The sequence below is a fragment of the Somniosus microcephalus genome, chromosome 33 (genome assembly GCF_052327205.1).
Source record: "Somniosus microcephalus isolate GS21.2 chromosome 33, FLI_Smic_1.0, whole genome shotgun sequence".
Lineage (NCBI taxonomy): Eukaryota > Metazoa > Chordata > Chondrichthyes > Squaliformes > Somniosidae > Somniosus > Somniosus microcephalus.
The window spans coordinates 28,355,856-28,382,631 of NC_141019.1; the positions used below are offsets into that span (position 1 = coordinate 28,355,856).

The window sequence follows — 26,776 nt, forward strand, 5'->3', positions numbered from 1 at the left end:
ATTGCAGCAGCGTCATTTTCAATCATTTGAGTAAATTTTTGTCCGAGATCATTCCAAATGCTCCCGAGTAGATTTTTGTTTTAAATCCTCTCTTGCTGTTTGCTTTCTTGGCTGAAAATTCAGGCAGATTGTGCTCAGTCCTCGGTCAATGTCACTTTATAACTGGGCACAGACGAGTGCAAGAGAGGCCCAGGGCCAATTATCCCTCCGTGTTTTCCTTCCTGTCTAGTTTTGGAGGCCTGAAGGTGTTCGGCAGCCCTTTGGGTCTATGCCCAGAATGAGCCTTGCTGTGGTCAACTGGGCATTAAATAAACGGCTCAGTAATCTATACTCAGCCTCTCAGGCCGGTACCTGGCAGAAGCTGTACTGGCATCATACTGGCACAAACTCGAGCACTGTCAGGGCTGTATCTGGGCTGGGCCACATGGGCACTACATAAACTCTGCAGATACCCAAGGCAAGGCAACACTGGCGTCACATGATGGGCCTGCACCCGGAATGGGCTGAGATGGAGACGCACCAATACTGGTATGAACCTCATAGCCCTCAAGCAGATACCCAGAATGAAGTAATCTAGCACTGCTTGGAGCACGAGAGTTAATTTAGCTTGAGAACCAGCCCTTAAATCAGCGAACAGTACATTACGTTATCACCAACCTACCAGGCCCCACGTCATGATTTTCGCCATCTGCTTAAGATGCTCACCTGTTATCTCTTGAACAGTTCCAAATGCTTTCAGTTTTTCTGGATCCAGAGGTGCAATTTTGTGATACAGGTCCCTAAAACCAAAAAAAAGGCCCGAAAGAAATGAATTCTAAAACTAACGCCTCTTGCAGCATCTACAAAGCAAGTGAACCTTAAACCAAGGCAACCATCAGCAAAGCCAAGTGCAAAAATCTCACTTTGTCGGTGTTACACAACTTGGGTCGAAGTAGCACTTTTCTGTTAAGTCACAAATATAAAACGATTTCTAAACCTCAATATGCAAACAAGCTGAAAGCGGGAAGAACAGGACAGCTTTGCAACCAAGCTTAATCCACGGTGGGTGTGAATAATCTTGGTGCTCAGAAATGCAATCCTTTATCGCAGTGAAGTTAGAAATAGTTCGCCAACGTGAAAGAGGACTCAAAGGAGAAGATAGAGCTCCCCTAGTGGCTCAGTTGGGAATGGCCAAACCATTCAGACCGAAAGGTCCCAGCCTCCCAGGTTTGATCTCAGCCAGGCAAGCAGTTGGAACGTTCGAACTGACCTCTGGGCGAGGGAGGGGGAAACGTTAGCCAAGGTTGCTATTCAATGATTGTGGCTGAAAAGTCCACCTTCCAGAAAGGGGGGGGGGGGGGGGGGGGGGGGGGGGGGGGGGAAGAGAATTGAAAGACGGTGAGGATGGGGTTGTTGTAAGATGTGATTTGGTGAAAGACTTTCTTCTTATCTGTCCCATTCAGTATTGTCCACCATCCCCCAACTGAAAGGATCACTTTGCTCCCAGGTCCCTGCAAATGACAAACTTAAGCCAAGAGGTGCACAAGATGGGATGGGCTACAACTCTTCTGACAATGTTTCCCCCCCCCCACCTCCCCCGACCCCATGGTCTCCACTCAGTACTTCCCAAGTGGCTAAGATGGACGACATACACCATCCCGCAATCACTCTTCGCAGCCACTAGGGTTGCATGGCATTCACATGATTACAGTTCCTTTTTAGCCATTGGTCTGACCCCATTTTCTTCTGAAGGGACTTCCTTACCCATTGATACCAGTGATGAGAAAGTCAAGGTTGCCGGTGATCTTCGTGCAGTTGATGAACTGATCGATGTTGTTTGAATCCACTGTCTGATAGCGACTCCCAGCCCCAGTCCCTTCACAAGCTGGTCAGACAAGAAAGCAAAGGACACATTTGAGTAAAAGCACTGGATGGATATTCGCCAAGATTTGAAGCCAACAGTAAAAGCCCTTCAGAGTCAGACAATCGGTACACTGACAGCCAATGTTTTGGATGAATGCTGTGTGCAGCAACGTGAGGGGTGTGCGTGCTGCCTAATGGGAGACTTTCCAGATCAGGCACTCGGTGTATGGAGTGAGCCTTTGGCACAGTGATAGCAGCCCCGCCTCTGGGCCTGAAGGTGCAGGGTTCAAACCCCACTCCAGACAGTCCCGGTGAGTGGAGTCGGAGATCCGGCTCGGAATTCTGGGTGGCCATCCAGCGGGATACTCGCGTCCCCCCCCCGCCCTCATCGTATGGATTGTGGGAGCCCATAAAACCCTCCCACCATATAGGACTGACCACCCTAAAGAGAGTTACGGCCATGGAAGGAGTGTTAACTGTTAATCGACCTGCGAATCCTTCCACTACTTCACAGTTCCCCAAAGGGAAGACACAATAAGACTCAGTGCATTCCTGGAAAAGGTCACCTAAAAAAAGTTCCCTGATGAGTTAGAAGGTGGTGGGTTCAAGTCCCACTCCAGAGACTTGAGCACATAACTTGACACTCCCGGTGCAGTGCTGAGGGAGTGCTGCGCTGTTGGAGGTGTCGTCTTTGGGATGAGACGTTAAACCGAGGCCCCATCTGCTCTCAGTTGGACATAAAAAATCCCATGGCACCATTTTGAAGAAGAGGTGTCCTGGGAGAAATATTTATCCCTCAATCAACATCACAAAAACAGATTATCTGGCCATTATCACATTGCGGTTTGTGGGAGCTTGCTGTGCGCGCATTGCAACAATGGCTACACTTCAAAAACAGTACCTCATTGGCTGTGAAGCACTTTGGGACGTCGTGAAAGGCGCTATATAAATGCAAGTTCTTTAAAGGCACACAGGCCAGAAGGACCTAGGTCTGTTCTGAGTTAGCTGGTCGCAGCAACTTGGCAATCGCCTGTCATAAAGTGCACCAACATTCACGGTCTAGTCTCACACAATGTACTGAAGGCCTGCAGAACTGTATCCAAGAAAGAGTCAGCAAGGGGGAGATTGCCAAAACAAAATAAAGAAAAAAAGTGAAAGCAAAAAAGTTGCACTAGTAGCAAAAGCACTGTTGAGTCTGCAATTACTGCGATGATTGTACACTCGCCTTTTATAAAATGGATACTGTGGAATCCATGCTGCACAGCCTCGAAGTGCCTGAGGGTGGTGCTGTTGGAGAGTAGTAACTTCTAGAAGCTCCACGTCACCACCCACAGACAGAAACGGTACTGCAGTTTTGGAAAGTTCCTGTAAGGAAGGTCCTCTGACTTTGTCCGCCTTCAACATTTAGTGCTAATCAGAACTAAGTTCCTCAGTGCATCATATATGCCAACCAGGAGAACTAGGACAGGCTGAGTAACGGCTTGGAAAAAAAGGTGACACATCTGCCCACAAAACAGTCCTATAGGCCGATGACACAAGATGGATGCAGATGGGCAAGTCCATTCTGCCCATCTTAGCTCATTCATCCAGAAAGACTCTGTCGTGCTCCACATCACAACATCCAACTGTTTCTTGCCTCCACTACCTAACCTAAAGTCCACATGTCGATCACTCTGTGTGAAAAACATTCTGACGTTAGTCCTAAATTTGCCTTCGTCAGTTTGAACCCATGACATTACAAAATGACATCAATATTGATAGAGATGCCATGCCCCCTTGTCCGACTATCATGGTTTCTTCCGAAGTAATGTTCTGTATTTACTTTTTCCACACGATTTACTATCTTGTATGCTTCGATAAGGTCAACTTCTTGCAAAGCTGAGGAGCTCAATTTCTTCCCTAATAATCCAATCCTTTCACACTGGGAAACAGCCTGGTGACTGTTCTCTGCCCTGCCTGCAGGATTTGAATGGTTCCCTTGTGTCTAGGTGACCAAAACTGGACACAGTACTCAATGTGCAGTCTGACCAGGGCACGGTACCACTTTAGCATGACCCCCCTCGGACTTGTATTCTCCTGATTTAGCAATATAGCTCAGCGTTCCATTTACTTGGCTGATCACCGCTCCACAGTGACTGGACATGTTAAGTGCCAAGCCTACAAACATCCGAAGATCTTTCAACTGAAAACAAGTGACTCTCGACGTTTGTACCAAATATCAGCAGGTGACACAACAACTTGCATTTATATAGAAAGAAAGACAGACATGCATTTATATAGCGCCTTTCATGACCACGCTTCACAGGTGTAGTCACTGTTGTAATGTAGGAAATGCAGCAGCCAATTTGCGCACAGCAAGCTCCCACAAACAGAAATGGGATAATGACCAGATAACCTGTTTTTGTTATGTTGGTTGAGGGATAAATATTGGGCCAGGACACCGGGGAGAACTCCCCTGCTCTTCTTCAAAATAGTGCCATGGGATCTTTTACGTCCACCAGACAGGGCCTCAGTTTAACATCTCATCCGAAAGACGGCACCTCTGACAGTGCAGCACTCCCTTCAGCACCGTACTGGAGTGTCAGCCTAGATTTTGTGCTCAAGTCTCTGGAGTGGGACTATGAACCCACAACCTTCTGACTCAGGGGCGAGGGTGCTACCCACTGAGCCACAGCTGACACAATATAGCGCCTTTAACGTAGTAAAAAAGGTCCCAAGGCAGTTAAAGTGAACAAAAACAGTCGGGCAAACTGCAGCTAGATGCTGCCTGACCTGCTTGGCTGTTTCCAGATTTTCAGCATGTAGGTTTTTTTTGGTGAGAAAACCACAAATCATGTCCATCATAATGATTTTTTTTTACAATGTAACTTGATATTGCTTCTGTTAAAACCACAAATTTGGCAGAAAGAAAAAAAAAAAAATCGTTGGCTTGCCACCGACCTCTGGGTAAAGGCTGCACCCCTTTAATGCTGGACCGTTCACGGTTAATTGGCAACAGGGCACCTTGGCCGCTATTTCTGCGGCCAGTGGTTTGACGAGACACAAAACTACTAACACGGGGGCTGGGGACAGAATCTGCAATTGAGAATTTCTGGGAAGCGAAGTTTCATGCAAATTCACTGAGTTGCTGCCAGGTTAATCTGCCACTGCATGCCGGCAGCAAACACGTTTACCGAGTGGAAAATATTCACCTCAAGTGTCTCTTAATTATGCGTACATTTTAAAATGCCAGGGTAAATTAAACGACTTAATCTAAAACTAAACAATTATGAGTTTTAAAACTACATTTCTCTCATGTTTTAAACTGGGCGCCTCAATAGCAGATCGCGCTGCAGGCAGTTCGAACAAGCCGGTAAAGATTATCTGACTTGCCGGTTTTTCCAAGTCATCTCCGGCTCTAAGTTCCAAATTGCATCTTTTAAACGTATCAAGAGTTTGAGAGGCCGCGTATAATTCAAGTGACAGGACTCGAAGCCCGATCAGCTACCGACTGGTAAAAACATTTCCCTCCCCCCCACTCAGTTAATATTGTAGCTTAAAATGTATCTGTTGCCCGGGTAACCTGGTGAGGGAGGGAGTCTGACCTGCGCTGTTCACACTTCCACGCTCACCTTTTGGACAGAGGCCGTCGCACGGCTCGCACATTTTCACACCGTTTTTTTCAACCTCCATCTTGTCGCTGGGACAGGCGCGGACACACGAGCTCTGATCGACGATAAAGTTCGCTGCAGAACAAAAAAAAGAGAGGACGACCCTTCCAGCTACATTCCACGAGCTCTTGCCTCAAAGGGCCAGCAATGATTTCCAGGAGTTAAAAAAAAAAAAACCCGTTCACCACAAAGTGGATTGGGCACTGGGGTCACGCAAAATGGCCGACATCGAACAGGCCGCCGGTTATACACACCGCCTGATTTTCCCTCGCTTTGACTTTAATGGAAAGGAAAATCTGGTGGTGTGTATAATGGGCAGCAAATTCAATATTGCCCACAGTTAAAATGATCCCCCAGGAGTCATGGAAACACCGTAGGGTTTCCACTGGTAGGAGGGTCGGTATCCAGAGGGCACAGATTGAAGATAATTGGCAAAAGAACCAGAGGGGAGATAGAATGCACTGCCAGAGAAGATGGTGGTGGCAGAGCCAATCGTAACTTTCAAAAGAAATTGGATATATACTTAAAAAAGGAAAAATGTGCAGGGCTATGGGGAAAGAGCAGAGCGGGACTAATTGGATCGCTCTTTCAAAGAGCCGGCACAAGCACGATGGGTCGAATGGCCTCCTTCTGTGCTGTGCGATTCTATGAAACTTCCCCAAGGAAGGTTCCAGGTTCCACCCCCCAGTCTGTTGAGTTAGCTGATGCGAGCCAGGGCACCAATTCGGGTGGTCGGGGGGGGGCTCTGTCGGGGAAAAAAAATCAAGCACGGGCAGGGTGGGACGAGGGAACTAGATGTAATATCTCCAAATTTGCAGACGACACAAAGCTGGGTGGGCGTGTGTGCTGTGAGGTGGATGCCGAGAAACTCCAGTATGATTTGGACAGGTTGGGTGATTGGGCAGATGCATGGCAGATGCAATAGAACGTGGATAAATGCGAGGTTATCCACTTTGGTGGCAAAAACAGGAAGGCCGATTATTATCTGAATGGCAATAGATTGGGAGAAGGGGAAGTGCAACGAGACCTGGGTGTCCTTGTGCACCAGTCGCTGAAGGTAAGCATGCAGATGCAGCAGGCGGTTAAGAAGGCAAATGGTATGTTGGCCTTCGTAGCGAGAGGGTTTGAGTACAGGAACAAGGATGTCTTGCTGCAGTTGTACAGGGCCTTGGTGAGACCACACCTTGAGTATTGTGTGCAGTTTTGGTCGCCTTATCTGAGGAAGGATGTTCTTGCCATGGAGGGAGTGCAGCGAAGATTCACCAGGCTGATACCTGGGATGGCAGGAATGATGTATGAGGAGAGATTGGGTCGATTGGGCTTATACTCGCTGGAGTTTAGAAGAATGAGAGGGGAATCTCATTGAAACTTATAAAATTCTAACAGGACTGGACAGACTGGATGCAGGAAGGATGTTCCCGATGGCGGGGCACTCCAGAACCAGGGGTCACAGTCTAAGGATAAGGGGTAAGCCATTTAGGACAGAGATGAGGAGGAATTTCTTCACCCAGAGAGTGGTGAACCTGTGGAATTCTCTACCACAGGAGGCAGTTGAGGCCAATTCATTAAATATATTCAAGAAGGAGATAGATATATTTCTTAAGGCTAAAGGGATCAAGGGATATGGGGAGAAGGCAGGGACAGGGTACTGAATTTGGATGATCAGCCATGATCTCATTGAATGGCGGAGCAGGCTCGAGGGGCCAAATGGCCTACTCCTGCTCCTAGCTTCTATGCTAAGCCATGTTCTCTCAGGAAGGCGGGATCGTTACACCACTTTGTCTAATGGTTGGTTGCAGACACCGCTGAGTGTTGCCGGAGCTCTCCTGACAAATCCATGATTCCGAGAGAATGAAATGAGAGGAAAACAAATTTATTTTAGAAGCTAGGTGTACTCACCAGGGCAGCTCTTCACACAGAAAGCTCCGTACATGTACTTGGTGTCTGGATTGCGCTCCAGCTGATAGGACTGCTTGTTGTAAATTAATGGTTGTGGACAGACTGGGACACAGGCATTGCTGTCATTAAAGCGCCGGCATGCCTGTGGGAACATAGCCGTCATGACATAAGAATCAAACTGGCTAGAAGAATAACCATTTCACACTCTAACGCTTATGGATTGAGATGAGGAGAAATTTTCTCACTCAGAGGGCGGTGAATCTTTGGAATTCTCTATCCCAGAGGGCTGTGGATGCTCAGTCGTTGAGTATATTCAAGGCTGAGATCAATAGATTTTTGGGCACTCAGGGAATCAAGGGATATGAGGATCGGGCAGGAAAGTGGAGTTGAGGTCGATGATCGGCCATGATCTCATTGAATATGGCGGAGCAGGCTCGAGGGGCCATATGGCCGACTCCTGCTCCTAATGCGTTTGTTCTCACTGTTAGCCCTCATCACTCTCACTCACTTTCATGCTCGGTCTCTCAGCCTGTCTCAATCTGTCAGACTCGCTCACTGTCTGCTAATCCCTATCAGTCACTCTCCGTCCCCCATCACCGTTACTTACTCTCTGCCTCTCAGGCCTCGTCATGCTCACTCGGTTTCTGTTACTTTCACTCTGTCAGTCAGTCCCATCACAGTTGCTCACGATCATCCTCAGTCTCAGTTCCCATTGCACTCGCCCACTTTCATTCCATTAGTCCTGATCAGACATTTATTCACTCTCTCTCTCTCTCTCTCTCTTCCACACTCATCACACTCTCTTTTGCGTTCACTCAATCAATCCCTGTCACGTTTGTTCTTACTCTCATTCATCCCTTGGTTTCAGTGTCATTTTCCTGAAGGAGAAAGGAGACAGTGATATCCAACTGTGGTTGTGAGTGTTAGGATGAGCAATCCATCACTGTCTGACACTCAAATCAACCAGAGCTAGGACAGTTTTGACTGTGAGCCAGCACTTCCTGAAGAGAAAACAGACAAGCCTTTTGCTAGGCTTTGGCTACGTCACCACCTCCTAACAAAATGGCATAGGTTCAGTTCTCAGTCCTGCCCGAGCCAGGTACACACTTAATAAAAACAGAAAATGCTGCAGATACTCAGCAGGTCAGGCAGCATCTGTGGAGAGAGAAACAGAGTTAACGTTTCAGGTCGATGACCTTTCATCTGTTCTGACGAAGGGTCATCGACCTGAAACGTTAACTCTGTTTCTCTCTCCACAGATGCTGCCTGACCTGCTGAGTAGTTCCAGCAATTTCTGTTTTGATTTCAGATTTCCAGCACCCGCAGTATTTTGGTTTTGTTTTAGAATTCGCCCATTGACAAAAAAAAAACCTTTCGAATACTTACAAAACAGTCCGTATCTTTCGGCCCTGAACAGCCACCGGCGCACTCGCTGTGGCAGCACTCGCTGGGGTTATGTTGTCCAAAGCATCGGCCATTGCACTGAGGAGCACACACTGATTTAGTCACTGTGGGGGAGAAAGAAAGGGAGAGAGCGGTGAACAGGACAGCATGCGTTATCTGCGAGACAGGTTGACAATTCCAACTGTCAAGAGAACAGTCGAAATCATTACAGCTTTTTTGTACACCCCTTTTCTCCCGTGATTCCTGCCAGAGTTCCACAGAGGCCAGGTACCCTCCAGTACCTCACACAAGTGAACATTTTTCATAAGAACGTAAGAATTAGGAGCAGGAGTTGGCCATACGGCCCCTCGAGCCTGCTCCACCATTCAATAAGATCACGGCTGATCTTCGACCTCAACTCCACTTTCCCGCCCAATCCCCATATCCTTTGATTCCCCTAGAGTCCAAAAATCTATCGATCTCGGCCTTGAATACACTCAATGACGGAGCCTCCACAGCCCTCTGGGGTAGAGAATTCCAAAGATTCACAACCCTCGGAGTGAAGAAATGTCTCCTCATCTCAGTCCTAAATGGCCGACCCCTTATCCTGAGACTGTGACCCCTGGTTCTAGACTCTCCAGCCAGGGGAAACAACCTCTCAGCATCTACCCTGTCAATCCCTGTAAGGATTTTATACATTAGAAGAATATTCTAGTTCAGGTCATAGAATCTGAAGTAATTGTAAACACCCAGACACAGATACTGCAGGTGCCAGGTTTTCTGCAGAGTAGACCTCAGCTTGCCTCAAGCTGAATTGACTCTAGAATTAATCTGGAGTTTACACCCTTACACTGAAATCCCCTCTTTGCGGTTTATACTGCTGCCCCACCCCCAGATAATTGAGTGTAAAACCCCAGATGCAGATGGGACTTCAGTTTAGCAACTAATCCAAAAATAATACCTCTGACAGTGTAGCGTTTCAACAGACTCTGCATTCAGGAGTCAGCCAAGTGTATGCGCCACAACCTTCAGATTCAGATCCGAGCCAAGCTGACACTAATTTATAATTATCTATAACTAATTTGATTTTTGTATGTCTGCAAAGACTTGGGTATGTTTATGAATACCCCCGTTCATGTTGGGAAGAACACGACACCCTAGATTGTGAGCGAATCATTCCAACACTGATGGTTTCAACCCGAGGCAGGCTGCTTGTATCAGCTAATCAAACGGTGAGAACAGCCATTTCGCATGTTTGAACCGTCAAATGTTTACTTGGGAATGCCCTTCCTGTACGAGCTGTTAACAAAATCTCGAACATAGAACCTTAAAAAAAAAAAAATTGTCTTCATCTCTTCATACCTGTATTCTATTTGTGTGTTAAGTTTGTAAGTGCCACAGTGCTTCAGAAACATATGCTATACCTGGGTTGAGTTGCTATGGTGCATCCACATGCACTCCTCTGTTAGTGTTCTGCCCGGACTGCACAGCAGTCTTATACCACTTCTCGCAGTCTAACTCAATGGACTGTATCCTTGTCTGAACCTCACTAGCAATACTGTGGCGATATATTCAGCAGACGCACAGAATGTACTTACAGGTCTGACAGTCATGCTCACCAGGGCCCCAGCAATGTCCGTTACAAGACGCGTGACACTTGGAACCTGGTAAAACAGGAGATCGATCATCACTGTGGGGCAACACAGTTCAAACTAAACCGACTGGTCATTAAAATAACAGAAAATGCTGGAAGCACTCAGCAGGCCAGGCAGCATCCGTGGAGAGAGAAACAGAGTTAACGTTTCAGGTCGGTGACCTTTCGTCAGAACTGGAAAAGGCTAGAGATGGAACAGATTTTAAGCAGGCGCGGAGGCTGGGAAAGGGGGGAGGGGAGGAAGGAACTGAAGGAACAGTCTGCGTTAGGGTAGAAGGCAGGAGAGATTAAATGTTGCAAATGGAGATTGGAAGAATCATAAACTGCCTTCAATTTGGGGACCCCTGGCTTTGGTCTGCAAAGAGTATGGGCTGAGGTAGATTCATAGAATCTTACAGCACAGGAGGAGGCCATTCGGCCCGTCGTGCCTGTACCTGTACTGCAGCTATACCCTGACTGTGTGTTGGGCTGTGGAATCTGCCAATACCAGATTAGGTGGGTGGCACCTGGGCTGACAGTTAAGCTCAAAAACTCAACTCCGGAAAATGACTTTAAATTCTTAAATTGAGAAAAGTAGGACACGGGGTTACAGGCTCAAACTAGTAAAAGGGCATTTTAGGACCGATATCAGGAAATTCTTCATCATTTAAGAAACAATTGAATGCTGCAATGGGGGGACTTTATCACAGAATCACAGAAACCCCACAGTGCAGATAGAGGCCATTTCGGCCCATCGAGCCTGCACCGATACATATCCCACCCAATCCCCGTAACCCCTACACCAACACATATCCCACCCCTATCCCCGTAACCCCACGTATTTAATCCCCCTAACACTAAGGGTCAATTTTATCATAGCCAATCAACCTAACCCGCACATCTTTGGACTGTGGGAGGAAACCGGAGCACCCGGCAGAGACCCACGCAAACACGGGGAGAATGTGCAAACTCCACACAGACAGTCACCCGAGGCCGGATTCGAACCCGGGTCCCTGGCGCTGTGAGGCAACAGTGCTAACCACTATGCCACCGTGCTGATCATTTTGGATGGATGAACGAACTAAGATGGACTGATAGACCTTTCTCGTCCATAATTATCTTGTGATCGTCAGTAGTTTTGGACACGTAGGCGAGGCCAGACACAGGGCTGCACCCACAAACCCCACAGTGCAAGTTTTTATCCTCTGCTATCAGGTGGCTCAAGAACGTTTTGGCAGAGGCCTATCAGAAGCCGTCTAGGTCGGGGAAAGGCATGTGCTCCCAGGGTATGTGGGGGGAGGGAAGGACTGAAAGGAAGAGTAAAACTCAATGAGAGTTCCACCTTCAATCACATTCCAGCCCCTTCAGGTGCACTCCCCAGTTGATTTCTTTGCTTATTTCTACAATTTTATATTTGACACAAAAATTCCAATATTTTTAGGTTAACTAAAGAATGAATAGCAAGATTTTTTTGTGTGTTAATAAGAACATAAGAATTAGGAGCAGGAGTCGGCCATTCGGCCCCTCGAGCCTACCCTGCCATTCAATAAGATCATGGCTGATCTTCGACCTCAACTCCACTTTCCCGCCCGATCTCCATATCCCTCGATTCCCCTAGAATCCAAAAATGCATGTGGACTTTAACATTAAATATTTTAATCCCAATTAGTTTAAAACGAATTAGATTTATGGCTTTTTCCTTTTCTTCGAGATGTTCTTTTCCACATCAGCGCTTATTAGAATTTTTGAAGTATTCGGTCTTGACGAGTTCACAGTGACCGAGCCTCGTGGGAATATGAACTGTGTGAATTGCATAAGGTTTTTGTGTCAGCTTGTCTAAGTGGTTCAAGTCCCACTCCAGGGATTTGAGCACATAATCTCGGCTGACAATCCGTGCAGCACTGAGGGAGCGCTGTCTTTCAGATGAGATGTTAAACCAAGGTAAGAGGCACATAAACAGTCCACCTGCTTGGAATCATAGAATAAAATTGACCCTTCGTGCTAGGGGGATTACATACGTGGGGTTATGGGGATAGGGTGGGATATGTGTTGGTGTAGGGGTTACGGGGATCGGGTGGGATATGTGTCGGTGCAGGCTCGATGGGCCGAAATGGCCTCTATCTGCACTGTGGGGTTTCTGTGATTCTGTGAATACTCCAGCACAGGAGGCCGCCATTCGGCCCATCGAGTCTGCGTCGACTTTTTCGGAGAACAATCCAGTTAGTCCCACTCCTCCGCTCTTTCCCCATATCCCTGCAATTTTTTCTCCTTCAAGTATTTATCCAACTCCCTTTTGAAGGCTACGATTGAATCTGCCTCCACCACCCTATCAGGCAGCGCATTCCACATCCTAACCACTCGCTGCGTAAAGAAGTTTTTCCTCATGTCGCCTCTGGTTCTTTTGCCAATTACCTTAAATCTGTGCCCTCTCATTATCGACCCATCAGCCATTGGAAACAGTTTCTCTCTGTCTACTCTGTCCAGACCCCTCATGATTTTGAACACCTCTATCAAATCTCCTCTCAACCTTCTCTGCTCTAAGGAGAACAACCCCAGCTTCTCCAGTCTATCCTTGTAACTGGAGTCCCTTCGGTGGAGATCAAAGATCCCGAGGCACTATTTGAAGGTGTGCAGGGGAGGTCTGATGTTTTGGGCAACTTTTATCCCTCAACCAGCCCCACCGAAACACCAACTGGTCATTTATCTCATTGCAGTTTGTGGAACTTTGCTGCGTGCAAATTCGCTTCCGCATCAGCCTACGTAGCGACAGTTCAAGAATACTTCAGTGGCTGTGAAACACTTTGGGACATCCGAGGATGCGAGAGGTGCTGCATAAATGCCAGTTTATGTACCTATCTTATTATTAGAAAGCAATGTGGGGCGGGGCTGGGAAAAATCACAACAAATAAATGTTTTAATGATCATCCAAACCCAACAGTCTGAACAGAGAACAGGAGCCAGCTGGAGGGAAACACCAAGGGACAGCTCAACCAGGCTGAAACTGAAAGTCTTTTTTTGTTCACCCCTACCCACCCCACCCAGTTAAATAGTGCAGGGGAGAGCAGCGCATCTGAACCCACCCCACACCTCGCAATGTAATTGGCCTCACTGTCCCCGGGCTGAAAGGGGGCATCAGGTGAGGGCAGGATCAGGCTCATCTGATCTGTGATGCCTCTGCAGTTGAATAGCCAGCCTTTCATCCAGATTCACACATGAATAATTAGGCAAAGTACTGGAGGGCATAGTGCCCATGGAAGCGTACACCATGCCAGAGCCAGTGCCCTCAGGAAAGGAAGGGAGATTAATAGGAGAAAACGTATACAAGGAGAGAGTCAGAACGTATACGCGACAGTGTTTGACATTTTGAACATTAGGGCCTTTGTCTTTCACAATAAGGACCAACTTACTGTGCAAAGCTGGTGGCCCCAGCTGATTGGAGGCTATACTTACAGCGTTTTATGCTATCCTTTGTCTCATTGAAGTCCAGTCGCTCCTTCGGGTTGTGAAGGATGTCAGCCCAGTTGATGGCCTCTGTGTGACACAGGAACTTGTTGGTTTCTAAATACACGCCTCCCACCAGAATCTCTACACAACAAAAGGGCAGAAAAGGAGGAGGTTTAGCCACAAGGTGATTAACTAGCCATCAAAAGTGGAAATCCAGATATGCGAGGGGGTGGGAAAGGGGGGATTCAATCAATTGTTCACAGCTCCATTCGGGACAAAAGCAGGGAACGAAAGTCACACTGACAGCAAGTGGCAATGCAGCCAAACTCTAATAAACATGGTCCTCAAAATATTACAGGTGAATTATAAAAACTACAGATGCTTTTTTAAAAAAAACATCAATTTGAACTATTGACAGCACTTTAGTCATTCGTCTTTCGAATCAAACATTTCTTTTCAAATACCCTCAAAATCCTATGAAGAACTCATTCTTCCGGAGTGTTGGTTATTTGAGTAAAAGAAAACAAACACCTCCCCCAGATGGCTCAGTGGGTAAATGCACCGCCCACTGTGGTTAAAAAGAAAGATGTGCATTTATCGAGTGCCTCTTGCTAATGGGGAATTTGCTCAAATGGTAGCGCACTCGCTTAGCATGCGCGAGCGAGCAGGACCGCTGCCCGCATTCGCCACTCCCCTTCTAGATGCTGGAGTTTCCCCTGGCTGGGGAGTCTAGAACCAGGGGTCACAGTCTCAGAATAAGGGGTCGGCCATTTAAGACTGAGATGAGGAGAAATTTCTTCACTCAGAGGGTGGTGAATCTTTGGAATTCTCTACCCCAGAGGGCTGTGGAGGCTCAGTCATTGAGTATATTCAAGGCTGAGATCGATAGATTTCTGGACTCTAGGGGAATCGAGGGATATGGGGATCGGGCGGGAAAGTGGGGTTGAGGTCGATGATGAGCCATGATCTTATTGAATGGCTGATCTTACGTTCTCATCACTCCTCCCCAAAGCCGTCTCTCAGCATATTACAGGAAACTTTGTGCTATCCGCCACCGACGGGACCGAGCTGTTGCCGTCCCATCAAAACTGCCGGACAAACCAGCGCTAATGTTGAAACATACGGAGATTTTGAGCTCCGTATCTGGCAACAAACCCTGTTGCTTAGCAACAGCTTCTAAACAGTCGGCCGTACCTTGCAAGCGTCTCTGTAGCTTAGCAACAGCTTCAGCGAGACCTTGCAGAGCCTGACTGGTGGAAAAAAAAAGCAACGAAAAGAAAAAAAACCCTAACGAAACGGCTCCTGATTTTTGCCGGTGGCTCGAGCATTCCGGACAGTTAACCTCCGGATAAACCAAAGTTTCCTGCACATCCAATAAATTGGTCTGAAGTGCAGTGACTGTTGCTGTGTAGACAAATGCCTCAGCCATTTTTGCACACAGCAAGACCCCTTCAATCGGCCCTGCACATCAGGAAAGCCCCAGGCTCAATTACTGGCTTGTGCTGAGTTACTTGATCTCAACAGTGGGCCTCTATTCCCGAGCGAGGGAAAGTAAAAGAGAAAATCAGCCTGGGTTTGTGGTCCTGATTGTGATCTTGTGTCCTTTCCCAGTGGGGGTTACATGTGTGGTGAGATCTCTGCGCTCCTCCAATTCTGGGCTCTTGAGAATCCCTGATTTGAATCGCTCCACCACTGGCGGCCGTGCCTTCAGCTGCCGAGGCCCTAAGCTCTGGAATTCCCTCCCTAAACCTCTCCGCCTCTCTTTCCTCCTTGAAGATGCTCCTTAGTGTCAAGTTTTGTTTGGTAACACTCCTGTGCAGCGCCTTGGAACATTGTACTACGTTAAAGGCGCTATATAAATGCGAGTTGTTGAACAGGATCGAGCTCAGCTATGATGTCTCTTAATTTCCCCCCCCACCCGACTGAATAACCTGCTAAAGATTCTCTGTCTAGGGTCTAGGCTCAGAGATGACGAGTAAGCACTTTGATGCCATGCCATGCTCCAGCACAGAGCGCGATCGTCAACAATAGCTTGCAGCTACATGGCACCTTTCACGGAGAAGGAAACGGTCCAAGGTGCCAAACAGAGACGTAAAGGAAAAAGATGGATGCCGAGAAGGAGGAGAGATTAGCTGGTAACCAAAAGCTCAGTGAAAGAAATGGGCTTGGGGGGGTCTTAAAGAAGGAGAGAGCGGTGGAAGGGTTTCGGGGAGAATTCCAGAGAGTGGGATCTGGGAGAGGATGGGGGTGGGGCAGATTGCCCTCTGGTTCCAGACATGTCATTTATTCTAATATATACAGATAGCCAACAACTGGTGGCATTACAAGCCAAAGGCAGGCCAGCCTTGAAAGGAATGAGCACAGGAGGGTGGGGGAAATATTTGTCAAGGTTTGTAGCTACGTAAACACACAGACATAAGTACTTGATCACTAAAGACGATTACTCACCACTTGCATTAATGTGATACTTTTTGCCTTAATCTTTTAAGTAGGGATCTTTGTAGCTGCCACCAGGTGAATAGCTCACAGGAGCCGGTCTACACTACAGGGGGCTGGAGGCAGCAATCTAGGGATAAAGGCTCTTTCCAAGGAGCTGGTAAAAGAATACAATTTAAGTCCTCGTTACGCAATGACAAGAGTGCTGCTGGAGGCCACCCTGAAGTATAAATGACCACACACTAGTGACATTGGAGGCACCAATACCTTGCTGTAGAGGGGGCTTCACGCCGTACCTCTGACCAAAAGTGCCAGCAACCGTAAAGCTGAACAGTTGCTGACACTTCGCTTGAGGTCTATCATTCCGATTCAGAGCACAGGTGGGCTAACATCCCCGCTCACAGACCAAGAGCTTACTTTCGCCCCCACAACCTCGGAGATATCTGCACTCCTCCAATTCTGCCCTCTTGAGCATTCCTGATTATAATCACTCCAGCCGTCAGCTGCCGAGGCCCCTAAGCTCTGGAATTCCCTACCTAAACCTTTCTGTCTCTCTCTACCTCTCTTTCCTCCTTTAAGATGCTCCTTAAAAACCTACCTCTTTGACCAAGCTTTTGGTCACCTGCCCTAATTTCTCCTTATGTGGCTCGGTGTCAAATTTTTGTCTGATAACGCTCCTGTGAAGCACCTTGGGACGTTTTGCTACGTTAAAGGTGCTATAGAAATAAAAGTTGTTGTTAGGTCCAGTTGCTTTAAAGTCTCATTCATGCATGCGCAGTCTCCTCGCTGTTACTAAATTTGCCCTGCAGTTGTAACCAGGGTGATGGGCGACCTACAGGAACTGGCTCGGCCACTGGAAGGACACTTGTAAAGAGGCTGTTAATGGCGAACATAACGGCAGGGCAATTCAAGGCGTATACTCTGCAGCAACACTTGGGGTACGCTCCCCTGATAGCCATTGTGTAGTACTAAGCCATATAGACCAGAAAGTTTCCAGAATCAATCTCTGGTCTGTGAACAGCAACTCTCAAGCTGGGTACCAACTGGGACATTGCAATTAGCCTCTGGCTAGGAAGAGGAAAACTAGCCAGGGTTCTCAGTATTCAGCACACCCCTGCTGCAAAGCGCGCACGTGTGGGCATCGGATGAGGGAACAGAATCAGGCTCAGCAGTGATGCCTCCATAGCCGAACAACCCACTGACAGAGACTGTCGAAGCTCCAACTTGAGTCGTGGCCACTTAGCTGAGGTACCAGAGGTGTGCCAGGCACCTGTGCAAGCAACCCCCAGTGTCAGGCAATGCCTTCAGGGGAGGGGTGGCGTGGCGGGGGGAATCACAGAAAAGCTTCAGGGTGGCTTTCTGCTGGCTGAGGGAGCAGAGAGCAGCTTTCACCATACCTCTCCCGCTTGCTGCCTTGTTTTGTGAAGTTTGGCTCCAGTCCTGCTCCTCAGCTGAAAATCTGGTTTGACAGAAACTGCGCTTTTCTCACTGACTCATTGCAAAAGTCGCAAGAAATAAATCTTTTAATTACACCTGTCAAGGATCATCCAAACCCACGTCTTTAACAGGGAATTGGAACCTGCTGGAGGGAAGCACTCGGGAGACAGTTTAGGCACAAAACAACTTTTTCCCGCCTAGCTCATTGGTGAGGAAGAGGGGCCTCAGATCCGAACCCACTTCCACCCCACCTCACTTCACTTTACCTCACCTCACTTTAATTTACCTCACTATCTCAGGATTGGGAGGGGGATATTGGTCTCGCCTGAGGACAAGACCGGGCTCGGCTGTGATGCTTCCTGTGGTGAATAGCTGCCGACACTCAACGTCGACGGTTCACACCAGTCGGCGACGACCGCCGATGGAACTCTACCCCGGCAAAAGGCACTCCCTTCAGAACAGGCCAAAAGTGCAAAGAAGAGAGAAACGTCACAATGTTTGCAAAGGCGGTGGGTGGGGGCTTCGCCGAGTGCTGAATCGTCCACTGTTACGGCGGACTGCTGTTCTCAAGCGGTATTTTTAAGTCTTGCTCTCTGTAGAGTGAACTCGCCTATCCTCCCAGCAGCTCCTCTGGAACCCCATCCACCCCCATCAGTACAACAATCCTACCTGTCAGCTGTTTAAATCCAAGCTGCTTCAGCCCGTGAACTCCATCTTTCCGGTAATTGAGAATCACCGAGAGCGCGTACTTGTCATCGTAGAGCGTTGTACCACGGATAATTCGTAGATTTTCCAAAGGAAGATACTCGAACTGATTCAGTGCCACCAGCAGGTATCCAGTCACCTCCCGGATCGACTGTGGGGAGGGAGAGGGGGGGAGAGAAAGCAAAATTACTTCAGCACAGACGGTGCACCATCACACAACAGAAATCTTCCATTTAATGAGAAAAATTCAGCGCCCCAATGGTTCAATTGGCAAGTGCACTCGCCAGTGTGAAGCTGAACCCGAAGGAACTCGGGTTTCATTCCCTGGTCTGTGACCATAAGAACGTTAGAAACAGGAGCAGGAGTCGGCCATTTGGCCCCTCGAGCATGCTCCCCATTCAATAAGATCATGGCTGACCTTCGACCTCATCTCCACTTTCCCGCCCTATCCCCATATCCCTTGATTACCTTAATATCCAAAAATCTATCGATCTCTGTCTTAAATATACTCAACGACTGAGCCTCCACAGCCCTCTGGGGCAGAGAATTCCAAAGATTCACCACCCTCTGAGTGAAGAAATTTCCCCTCATCTCAGTCCTAAATGGCCGACCCCTTATTCTGAGACTGTGAGCCCTGGTTCTAGACTCCCCAGCCAGGGGGAACAGCCTCTCAGCATCTACCCTGTTAAGCCTCTTAAGAATTTTTTACATTTCAATGAGATCACCTCTCATTCTTCTAAACTCTAGGGAATATAGGCCCAGTCTACTCAATCTCTCCGCATAGGACAATCCCCCCATCCCAGGAATCAGTCTGGTGAACCTTCGTTGCACTCCCTCTTAGGCAAGGAGACCAAAACTGTGCACAGTACTCCAGGTTTTTCTCACCAACTGTGCTGAGTTAGCTGATCTCAGGGGGCACCAGGAAGGATGATAGAATTGGCCTGGATTACGAAGGAAGGGGAAAATCAGGCAAGGTTCCCATTTCTGATCACTGTCCAGTGACCCCTGCTGAAAAGTGCCCGTGTGTGGCTCTCGGGTGACGATCGTGTTTGGCGCGGATACCCTCACAAATATCCTGCTGATTTTCACACCTAAGATTTTCCGATCAGCATTACAATAACAATAATCAGAAATCTAGGTCTGACTGTCTAAGCTCACACAAGTGGGCAAGATAGCAGAGGGCAGCCAGCGCCCTTAGAATTGCAAGGAGTCAGTGTCTCCAAAGGAAGAGAGAAAGCTGGGGGGCCAAAACTAAACAATGTCCTGAGCTCCCCCGATTTGTTTGTGCTGTATCTACTGCCTAACCACATGAATGGCTGACTACAATACTGTCCCATCAAAGACTCCCACAGCAGGTAAAGCATAGGTTAGATACAGAGTAAAGATCCCTCCACAATGTCCCATCAAACACTCCCAGGGCAGGTACAGCATGGGTTAGATACAGAGTAAAGCTCCCTCTACACTGTCCCATCAAACACTCCCAGGGCAGGTACAGCACGGGTTAGATACAGAGTAAAGCTCCCTCTGCACTGTCCCATCAAACACTCCCAGGGCAGGTACAGCACGGGTTAGATACAGAGTAAATCTCCCTCTACACTGTCCCATCAAAGACTCCCAGGGCAGGTACAGCACGGGTTAGATACAGAGTAAAGCTCCCTCTGCACTGTCCCATCAAAGACTCCCAGGGCAGGTACAGCATGAGTTAGATACAGAGTAAAGCTCCCTCTACACTGTCCCATCAAACACTCCCAGGGCAGGTACAGCACGGGGTTAGATACAGAGTAAAGCTGCCTCTACACTGTCCCATCAAACACTCCCAGGGCAGGTACGGCACGGGTTAGATACAGAGTAAAGCTCCCTCTGCACTGTCCCATCAAACACTCCCAGGGCAGGTACAGCAAGGGTTAGATACAGAGTAAAGCTCCTCTACACTGTCCCATCAAACACTCCCAGGGCAGGTACACCACGGGGTTAGATACAGAGTAAAGCTCCCTCTACACTGTCCCATCAAACACTCCCAGGGCAGGTACAGCACGGGTTAGATACAGAGTAAAGCTCCCTCTACACTGTCCCATCAAACACTCCCAGGGCAGGTACAGCACGGGTTAGATACAGAGTAAAGCTCTGTGTACTCTTAACATTTTGTCTTGGCCACAGAAGGGCACTCCTTACTGTCCCAGTGTAAACTTTCTACTTCCTGTACACCAGCCATGCAATGCAATGGCCAATTTAACACCTTTATTTTGAGTTGTGAGACGTTCCCCACCTTCTCCCCTTCTTTCTTCACTGAGATAGCCTCGGTATTAAAGCAAGAGAATGTCTTTACCCACAAAGCCATGGAGGGAGTTTTTTTTCATTGCAAATCTTCACCCAAAAGAAACCAGGTTAAAATTACCAACTGTGACTAAGTTTGGGCAAAGAGGGCAGTCTTTTGTCATTTTAGTGTAAACTGCATTGGAACCCAGCTCCCAGAGGCTAAGGGACAACATGCTAACTCACTGTGCACCCCCAGCCCCTCCCCGTCTCCTGAATTTGAACCTATCTGACTTGTGCTACAACAGTAACACAAGTATCTTATTACAGTACAACGTATCTGTCAGACCAGTTATTGTGTTGCCTTGATAGGAAATAACCCAGTGTAAATATTAAACTGCACGCTGACACGCGACCCATCAGCGGTGACAGTACCTGCAGGCACAGCGAGGAGGAAGAACAAGCTGAAGTCAGGTATTGACGTGACCCATTTCAGGTTAATTCATGACAAGTGGCCTGCCCCTCAGCCTCCCATCGCTGAAAGAGTCATGAGGAAGTGCCCGACTTGGAACACAAGCTCGCTTCAGCATCCTGCAGGACCATTTTAAGTTGAAGCAGGTGCACAATGCAAACCCCAAGATCAGAGAGAGAAGGAAGCTTACAGCGGGCTGTCCAGGATATGGCCTCATCCAGTTACCTAGGAACCTACACAATAGCAAAATACTGCGGATGCTGGGAATCTGAAATAACAACAGAAAATGCTGGAAGCACTCAGCAGGCCAGGCAGCATCCGTGGAGAGAGAAACTCATTGAAACTTATAAAATTCTAACAGGACTAGACAGACTAGATGCAGGAAGGATGTTCCCGATGGCGGGGGAGTCCAGAACCAGGGGTCACAGTCTAAGGATAAGGGGTAAGCCATTTAGGACTGAGATGAGGAGGAATTTCTTCACCCAGAGAGTGGTGAACCTGTGGAATTCTCTACCACACAAGGCAGTTAAGGCCAATTCATTAAATATATTCAAGAAGGAGTTAGATATATTTCTTAAGGCTAAAGGGATCAAGAGATATGGGGCGAAGGCAGGGACAGGGTACTAAGTTTGGATGATTAGCCATGATCTCATTGAATGGCGGAGCAGGCTCGAGGGGCCGAATGGCCTACTCCTGCTCCTATCTTCTATGTTTCTATGAAACAGAATGCTCCTTCAGTTGCCTTCTGGACTCAACATTGAGTTCAACAATTTCAGACTATAACCCCTGCCCCCATTTTTCAGGCTGTTTATGATTCTGCCATCCCCATTTGCAACATTTAATCTCTCCTACTTCCTACCCTAGCACAGAATGCTCCTTCAATTCCTTCCTCCCCTCCCCCCCCCCCCCCCCACCTTTCCCTGTCTCTGCACCTGCTTAATATCTGTTCCATCTCTAGCCTTTTCCAGTTCTGATGAAGGGTCCCAGACCTGAAACGTTAACTCTGTTTCTCTCTCCACGGATGCTGTCTGGCCTGCTGAGTATTTCCAGCATTTTCTGTTGTTATGCCTAGGAACCTACGTTGGGAATGGAGGGGGGGGGTGGGGTTGCTGGATCGGCCATGAATTACACCCAGTCAGCCTTCGTGCCCAGTGTCTTGCCAGTGTAGGAGAGAAGATATACAAGTATGGCCTGTTGACACTACATTTGAAAATCTGTCCTTTAAGAGTTCAGGTCACCTCCAGACATGACAGCACACTGTGTAAATTCCAATAACTAACGGATGTCTTAATACGTCGGTCCTGGCTAACGGATCACAGCCGGGGCAGCAGTTGGAATGCTACAACTGGTCTCAGAAGAGTGGGCGAGGGAGGGGGAATATCAGCGAGGATTCCTGCTGCTGATCACGATCCAGTGACTTCCGCAGGGACGTGCACAGGGGTGCGGAGGTCACGTGAAAGCGGGGTCAGGCTCAGCTGCGATCTTCTCCACGGCTAATGAGGCCATATGGGTAGAACTTAAAAACAAAAAGGGGGCAAGCACTTTGCCTCTCCAAGTGGAGATTAATTTTGTCCCTCAGAATTAGGCCCCCAAACAGTCAGGGGGAGATAGAGGAACAGATATGTAGGCAAATCTCCGAGAAGTGCGAAAATAATAGGGTAATAATAGTGGGGGATTTCAACTTCCCCAATATAAATTGGGACAGTCAGAGTGTGAAAGGCTTAGAGGGTGCAGAATTCTTAAAGTGCATCCAGGAGAGCTTTTTGAGCCAACATGTAGAAAGTCCTACAAGAGAGGGGGCGGTACTGGACCTAATTCTGGGGAATGTAGCCGGGCAAGTGGTGGAAGTGTCAGTAGGAGAGCATTTTGGCGACAGTGACCATAATTCGGTGAGATTTAAGGTGGTCATGGAAAAAGACAAAGACGGCCCGGAAATAAGGGTTCTAAATTGGGGGAAGGCCGATTTTAATATGATAAGGCAGGATCTGGCCAAAGTGGACTGGGAGCAGCTGCTTATAGGAAAATCCACATCAAAACAGTGGGAGACTTTCAGAAGGGAAATAGAGAGAGTACAACGCCAACATGTTCCTGTAAAGGTCAAGGGTGGGACCAACAAGCAAAGGGAACCTTGGATGACAAGGGATATACAAAAATGCATTAGAAATAAGAGGGGGGCTTTTGGCAGTTACAAAAGACTAAAGACAGAAGAAGCCCTAGAGGAGTATAAAAAGTGCAGGGGCATACTTAAAAAAGAAATTAGGAGGGCGAGGAGGGGCCATGAAATAACACTGGCGAGCGAAATAAAGGAAAATCCTAAGATGTTTTATAAGTATATTAAGGGCAAGAGGATAACCAGGGAAAGGGTAGGGCCCATTAGGGACCAAAGTGGCAATCTGTGTGTAGAGCCAGAGGATGTAGGCGGGGTTTTAAATGAATTTTTTGCATCTGTGTTCACTATGGAGAAAGACGATGCAGACATAGAAATCGGGCAAGGGGACTGTGACATACTTGAACATATTAGCATCGAGAGGGAGGAGGTGCTAGCGGTTTTAGCGGGCCAAAAAGTGGATAAATCCCCAGGCCCGGACGAGATGTATCCCAGGCTGCTGTGGGAGGCAAGGGAGGAGATTGCAGGGGCTCTGACACTAATTTTCAGAACCTCTCTGGCCACAGGGGATGTACCAGAGGACTGGAGAACAGCTAACGTAGTACCATTATTCAAGAAGGGTAGCAGGGATAAACCAGGGAATTACAGGCCAGTGAGTCTAACATCTGTGGTGGGGAAATTATTGGAAAAAATTCTGAGGGACGAAATTAATCTCCACTTGGAGAGGCAAGGATTAATCGGGGATAGTCAGCATGGCTTTGTCAAGGGTAAATCATGTCTAACAAATCTGATCGAATTTTTCGAGGGGGTGACTAGTGGGGTGGATGAGGGAAATGCTGTGGATGTGGTGTACATGGACTTCAGTAAAGCTTTTGACAAAGTCCCGCATAGGAGACTGGTCAAGAAGGTAAGAGCCCATGGGATCCAGGGTGCCTTGGCGCGTTGGATCCTAAACTGGCTGAGGGTGATGGTCGAAGGTTGCTTTTGTGACTGGAAGCCTGTGTCCAGTGGGGTACCTCAGGGATCGGTGCTGGGTCCCTTATTGTTTGTGATCTACATAAATGATTTGGATGAAAATGTAAAAGGTATGATCAGTAAGTTCGCAGATGACACGAAAATTGGTGGGGTGGTAAATTGCGAGGAGGAAAGCCTCCGGCTACAGGACGGTATAAACGGGTTGGTCAGATGGGCGGAAAAGTGGCAAATGGAATTTAACCCTGAAAAGTGCGAGGTGATGCATTTTGGACGGACAAATAAGGCAAGGGAATACACAATGAGTGGTAGGACCCTAGGAAGTACAGAGGGTCAGAGGGACCTTGGTGTACATGTACATAGATCCCTGAAGGCAGCGGAGCAGGTAGATAAGGTGGTTAAAAAGGCATATGGGATACTTGCCTTCATTAGCCGAGGCATAGAATATAAGAGCAGGGAGGTTATGATGGAGCTGTACAAAACGCTGGTGAGGCCACAGCTGGAGTACTGTGTGCAGTTCTGGTCGCCTCACTATAGGAAGGATGTGATTGCTTTGGAGAGGGTGCAGAGAAGATTCACCAGGATGTTACCTGGGATGGAGCGCCTCAGCTATGAAGAGAGGCTGGACAGGCTGGAGTTGTTTTCCTTGGAGCAGAGAAGGCTGAGGGGGGACCTGATTGAGGTGTACAAAATAATGAGGGACATAGATAGGGTAGATAAAGAGGAACTTTTCCCCTTAGTGGGGGGGTCAATAACAAGGGGGCATAGATTCAGGGTAAGGGGCAGGAGATTTAGAGGGGATTTGAGGAGGAACTTTTTCACCCAGAGGGTGGTTGGAATGTGGAACTCAATGCCTGAAAGGGTGGTGGAGGCAGGAACCCTCACAACATTCAAGAAGCATTTGGATGAGCACTTGAAATGCCATTGCATACAAGGCTATGGACCAAATGCTGGAAAATGGGATTAGACTGGACAGGGATGGATGGGCGGCGCAGACACGATGGGCCGAAGGGCCTCTTTCTGTGCTGTAAAACTCTATGACTCTATGAATATCTTTGCTGACCCCTCACTCTCGAGGTTCACCCATGAAGACTGGCCATTTGGGCAAGGCCCTCGAGGGTGCTTGGCAACCAGCAAGGAGTCGGCGCCTTCAGGGGAGGAGGGGAGAAAATGGAGGCACAATTGAAAGGAAAAAATAAAATTGGCTAACGAGTATTTTAGTAGCTGTTGCCAGCACCTCCTATCCAGGTATTATTTGATCAAAGACATCCTTTGGAAAGTTGGGGGGAAAAAACGGGCCTTCAGTGCTTGAAGCAGAGTTCGGCCTTATAAAGGAGCATATTTTGCACGGGTTTGATTCATAAACCAACGCAAGACTTTCTGCATCTCTTGCATCCACTCCAGACATTTTTAAACGTCCCTGGCCCTGAGCTACACTGGGCAGGTCCAGACAGGCAGCACCTTACCTGTGGTTTGAGATAAAGATTGCGTGTTATTCAGCCCTCCATATCGTGATGAATGTGGCAACATACCTGCATTTCAAATGGGAAAGCGACTTTTTTTCCCACAGTCTGTTTTGCTGCAGGGACAGTGTAGAAACTATACAAAAAAAACACACCAGCAGAAAGACTTCATAAACCTCAGTGCCGCACTTTGCATTTATATAGCTCCTTATCACGTCTTCGGGACGTTCCAAAGTGCTTCACAGCCCAATGAATTACTTTCTGACGTACAATCAGTTTTGTTATGTAAGCAAATGCAACAACAACAACTTGCATTTATATAGCACCTTTAACTCGGTATCTGGTCATGATCACATTGCTGTTTGTGGGAGCTTGCGGTGCGCTAATTGGCTGCCGCGTTTCCTGCATTACAACAGTGACCACACTTCAAAAGTACTTCGTTGGCTGTAAAGCGCTTTGGGACATCCTGAGGTCGTGAAAGGCGCTATATAAATGCAAGTCTTTCTTTCTTTCTGTAGAGAGTATAAAGCTTTTTGCTGGCTTTGTAAATGCACCACCGAGACACACCGATCAAGAGGTCCCAGGTTAAATCCCTGGTCTGTGCGGAGTTAGCCAGTCTTCAGCAGGGGCAAAGTTTGGGAGCTATAAATTGCCCCTATGGAAATAAGTAATTGAGTGACAGCTCCTTCTCCCGTAATCCCCACTGGAAAATGCACGTGCGTGGATGCTGGGCGAGGAAAGGATGGAGCAGGTGTGATCCTATCCATAGCCAAAGAGCTCGCTGCCATTCAATGTCCGGGCGAACACGTTAAGACACCAGGACGTGCAACTTTGATGGGCAGAGTCAGCAGCAGGCACTGAGTACGGATTAACACAGATCATGGTCCCTGTGAATCCTGAGTGACAGCTGCAGAGACGTCGGCTTTGGATGGACAGCCACCATGCTGTGTGTATCGGCTTCACACATGATGACCTTGAAGTACTTGCGTCCCAGCTGCCATGATACTAAGTTTAAAAATAGGGAACTTTTGCCTGGACAAAATAAGTCAAGTAAAAATAGAACTGGATCTCCCCCACCCC

At 47.9% G+C, this 26,776-nt stretch overlaps 1 protein-coding gene across 2 annotated transcripts in view; it reads right to left on the minus strand.

Moving 5' to 3' along the window:
* Window positions 1–26,776, minus strand: part of erbb3a (erb-b2 receptor tyrosine kinase 3a) — a 174,458-nt gene that overhangs the window by 49,663 nt on the left and 98,019 nt on the right. For both annotated transcript variants that reach the window (XM_085972814.1, XM_085972815.1), the window contains exons 3-10: window positions 18,394–18,580; window positions 13,858–13,992; window positions 10,373–10,438; window positions 8,778–8,899; window positions 7,392–7,533; window positions 5,454–5,567; window positions 1,744–1,864; window positions 706–779 (exon numbers count right to left, since the gene is read on the minus strand). In XM_085972814.1, the coding sequence (XP_085828940.1) occupies window positions 706–779; window positions 1,744–1,864; window positions 5,454–5,567; window positions 7,392–7,533; window positions 8,778–8,899; window positions 10,373–10,438; window positions 13,858–13,992; window positions 18,394–18,580 (961 nt within the window). The remainder of the gene's footprint in view (window positions 1–705; window positions 780–1,743; window positions 1,865–5,453; window positions 5,568–7,391; window positions 7,534–8,777; window positions 8,900–10,372; window positions 10,439–13,857; window positions 13,993–18,393; window positions 18,581–26,776) is intronic.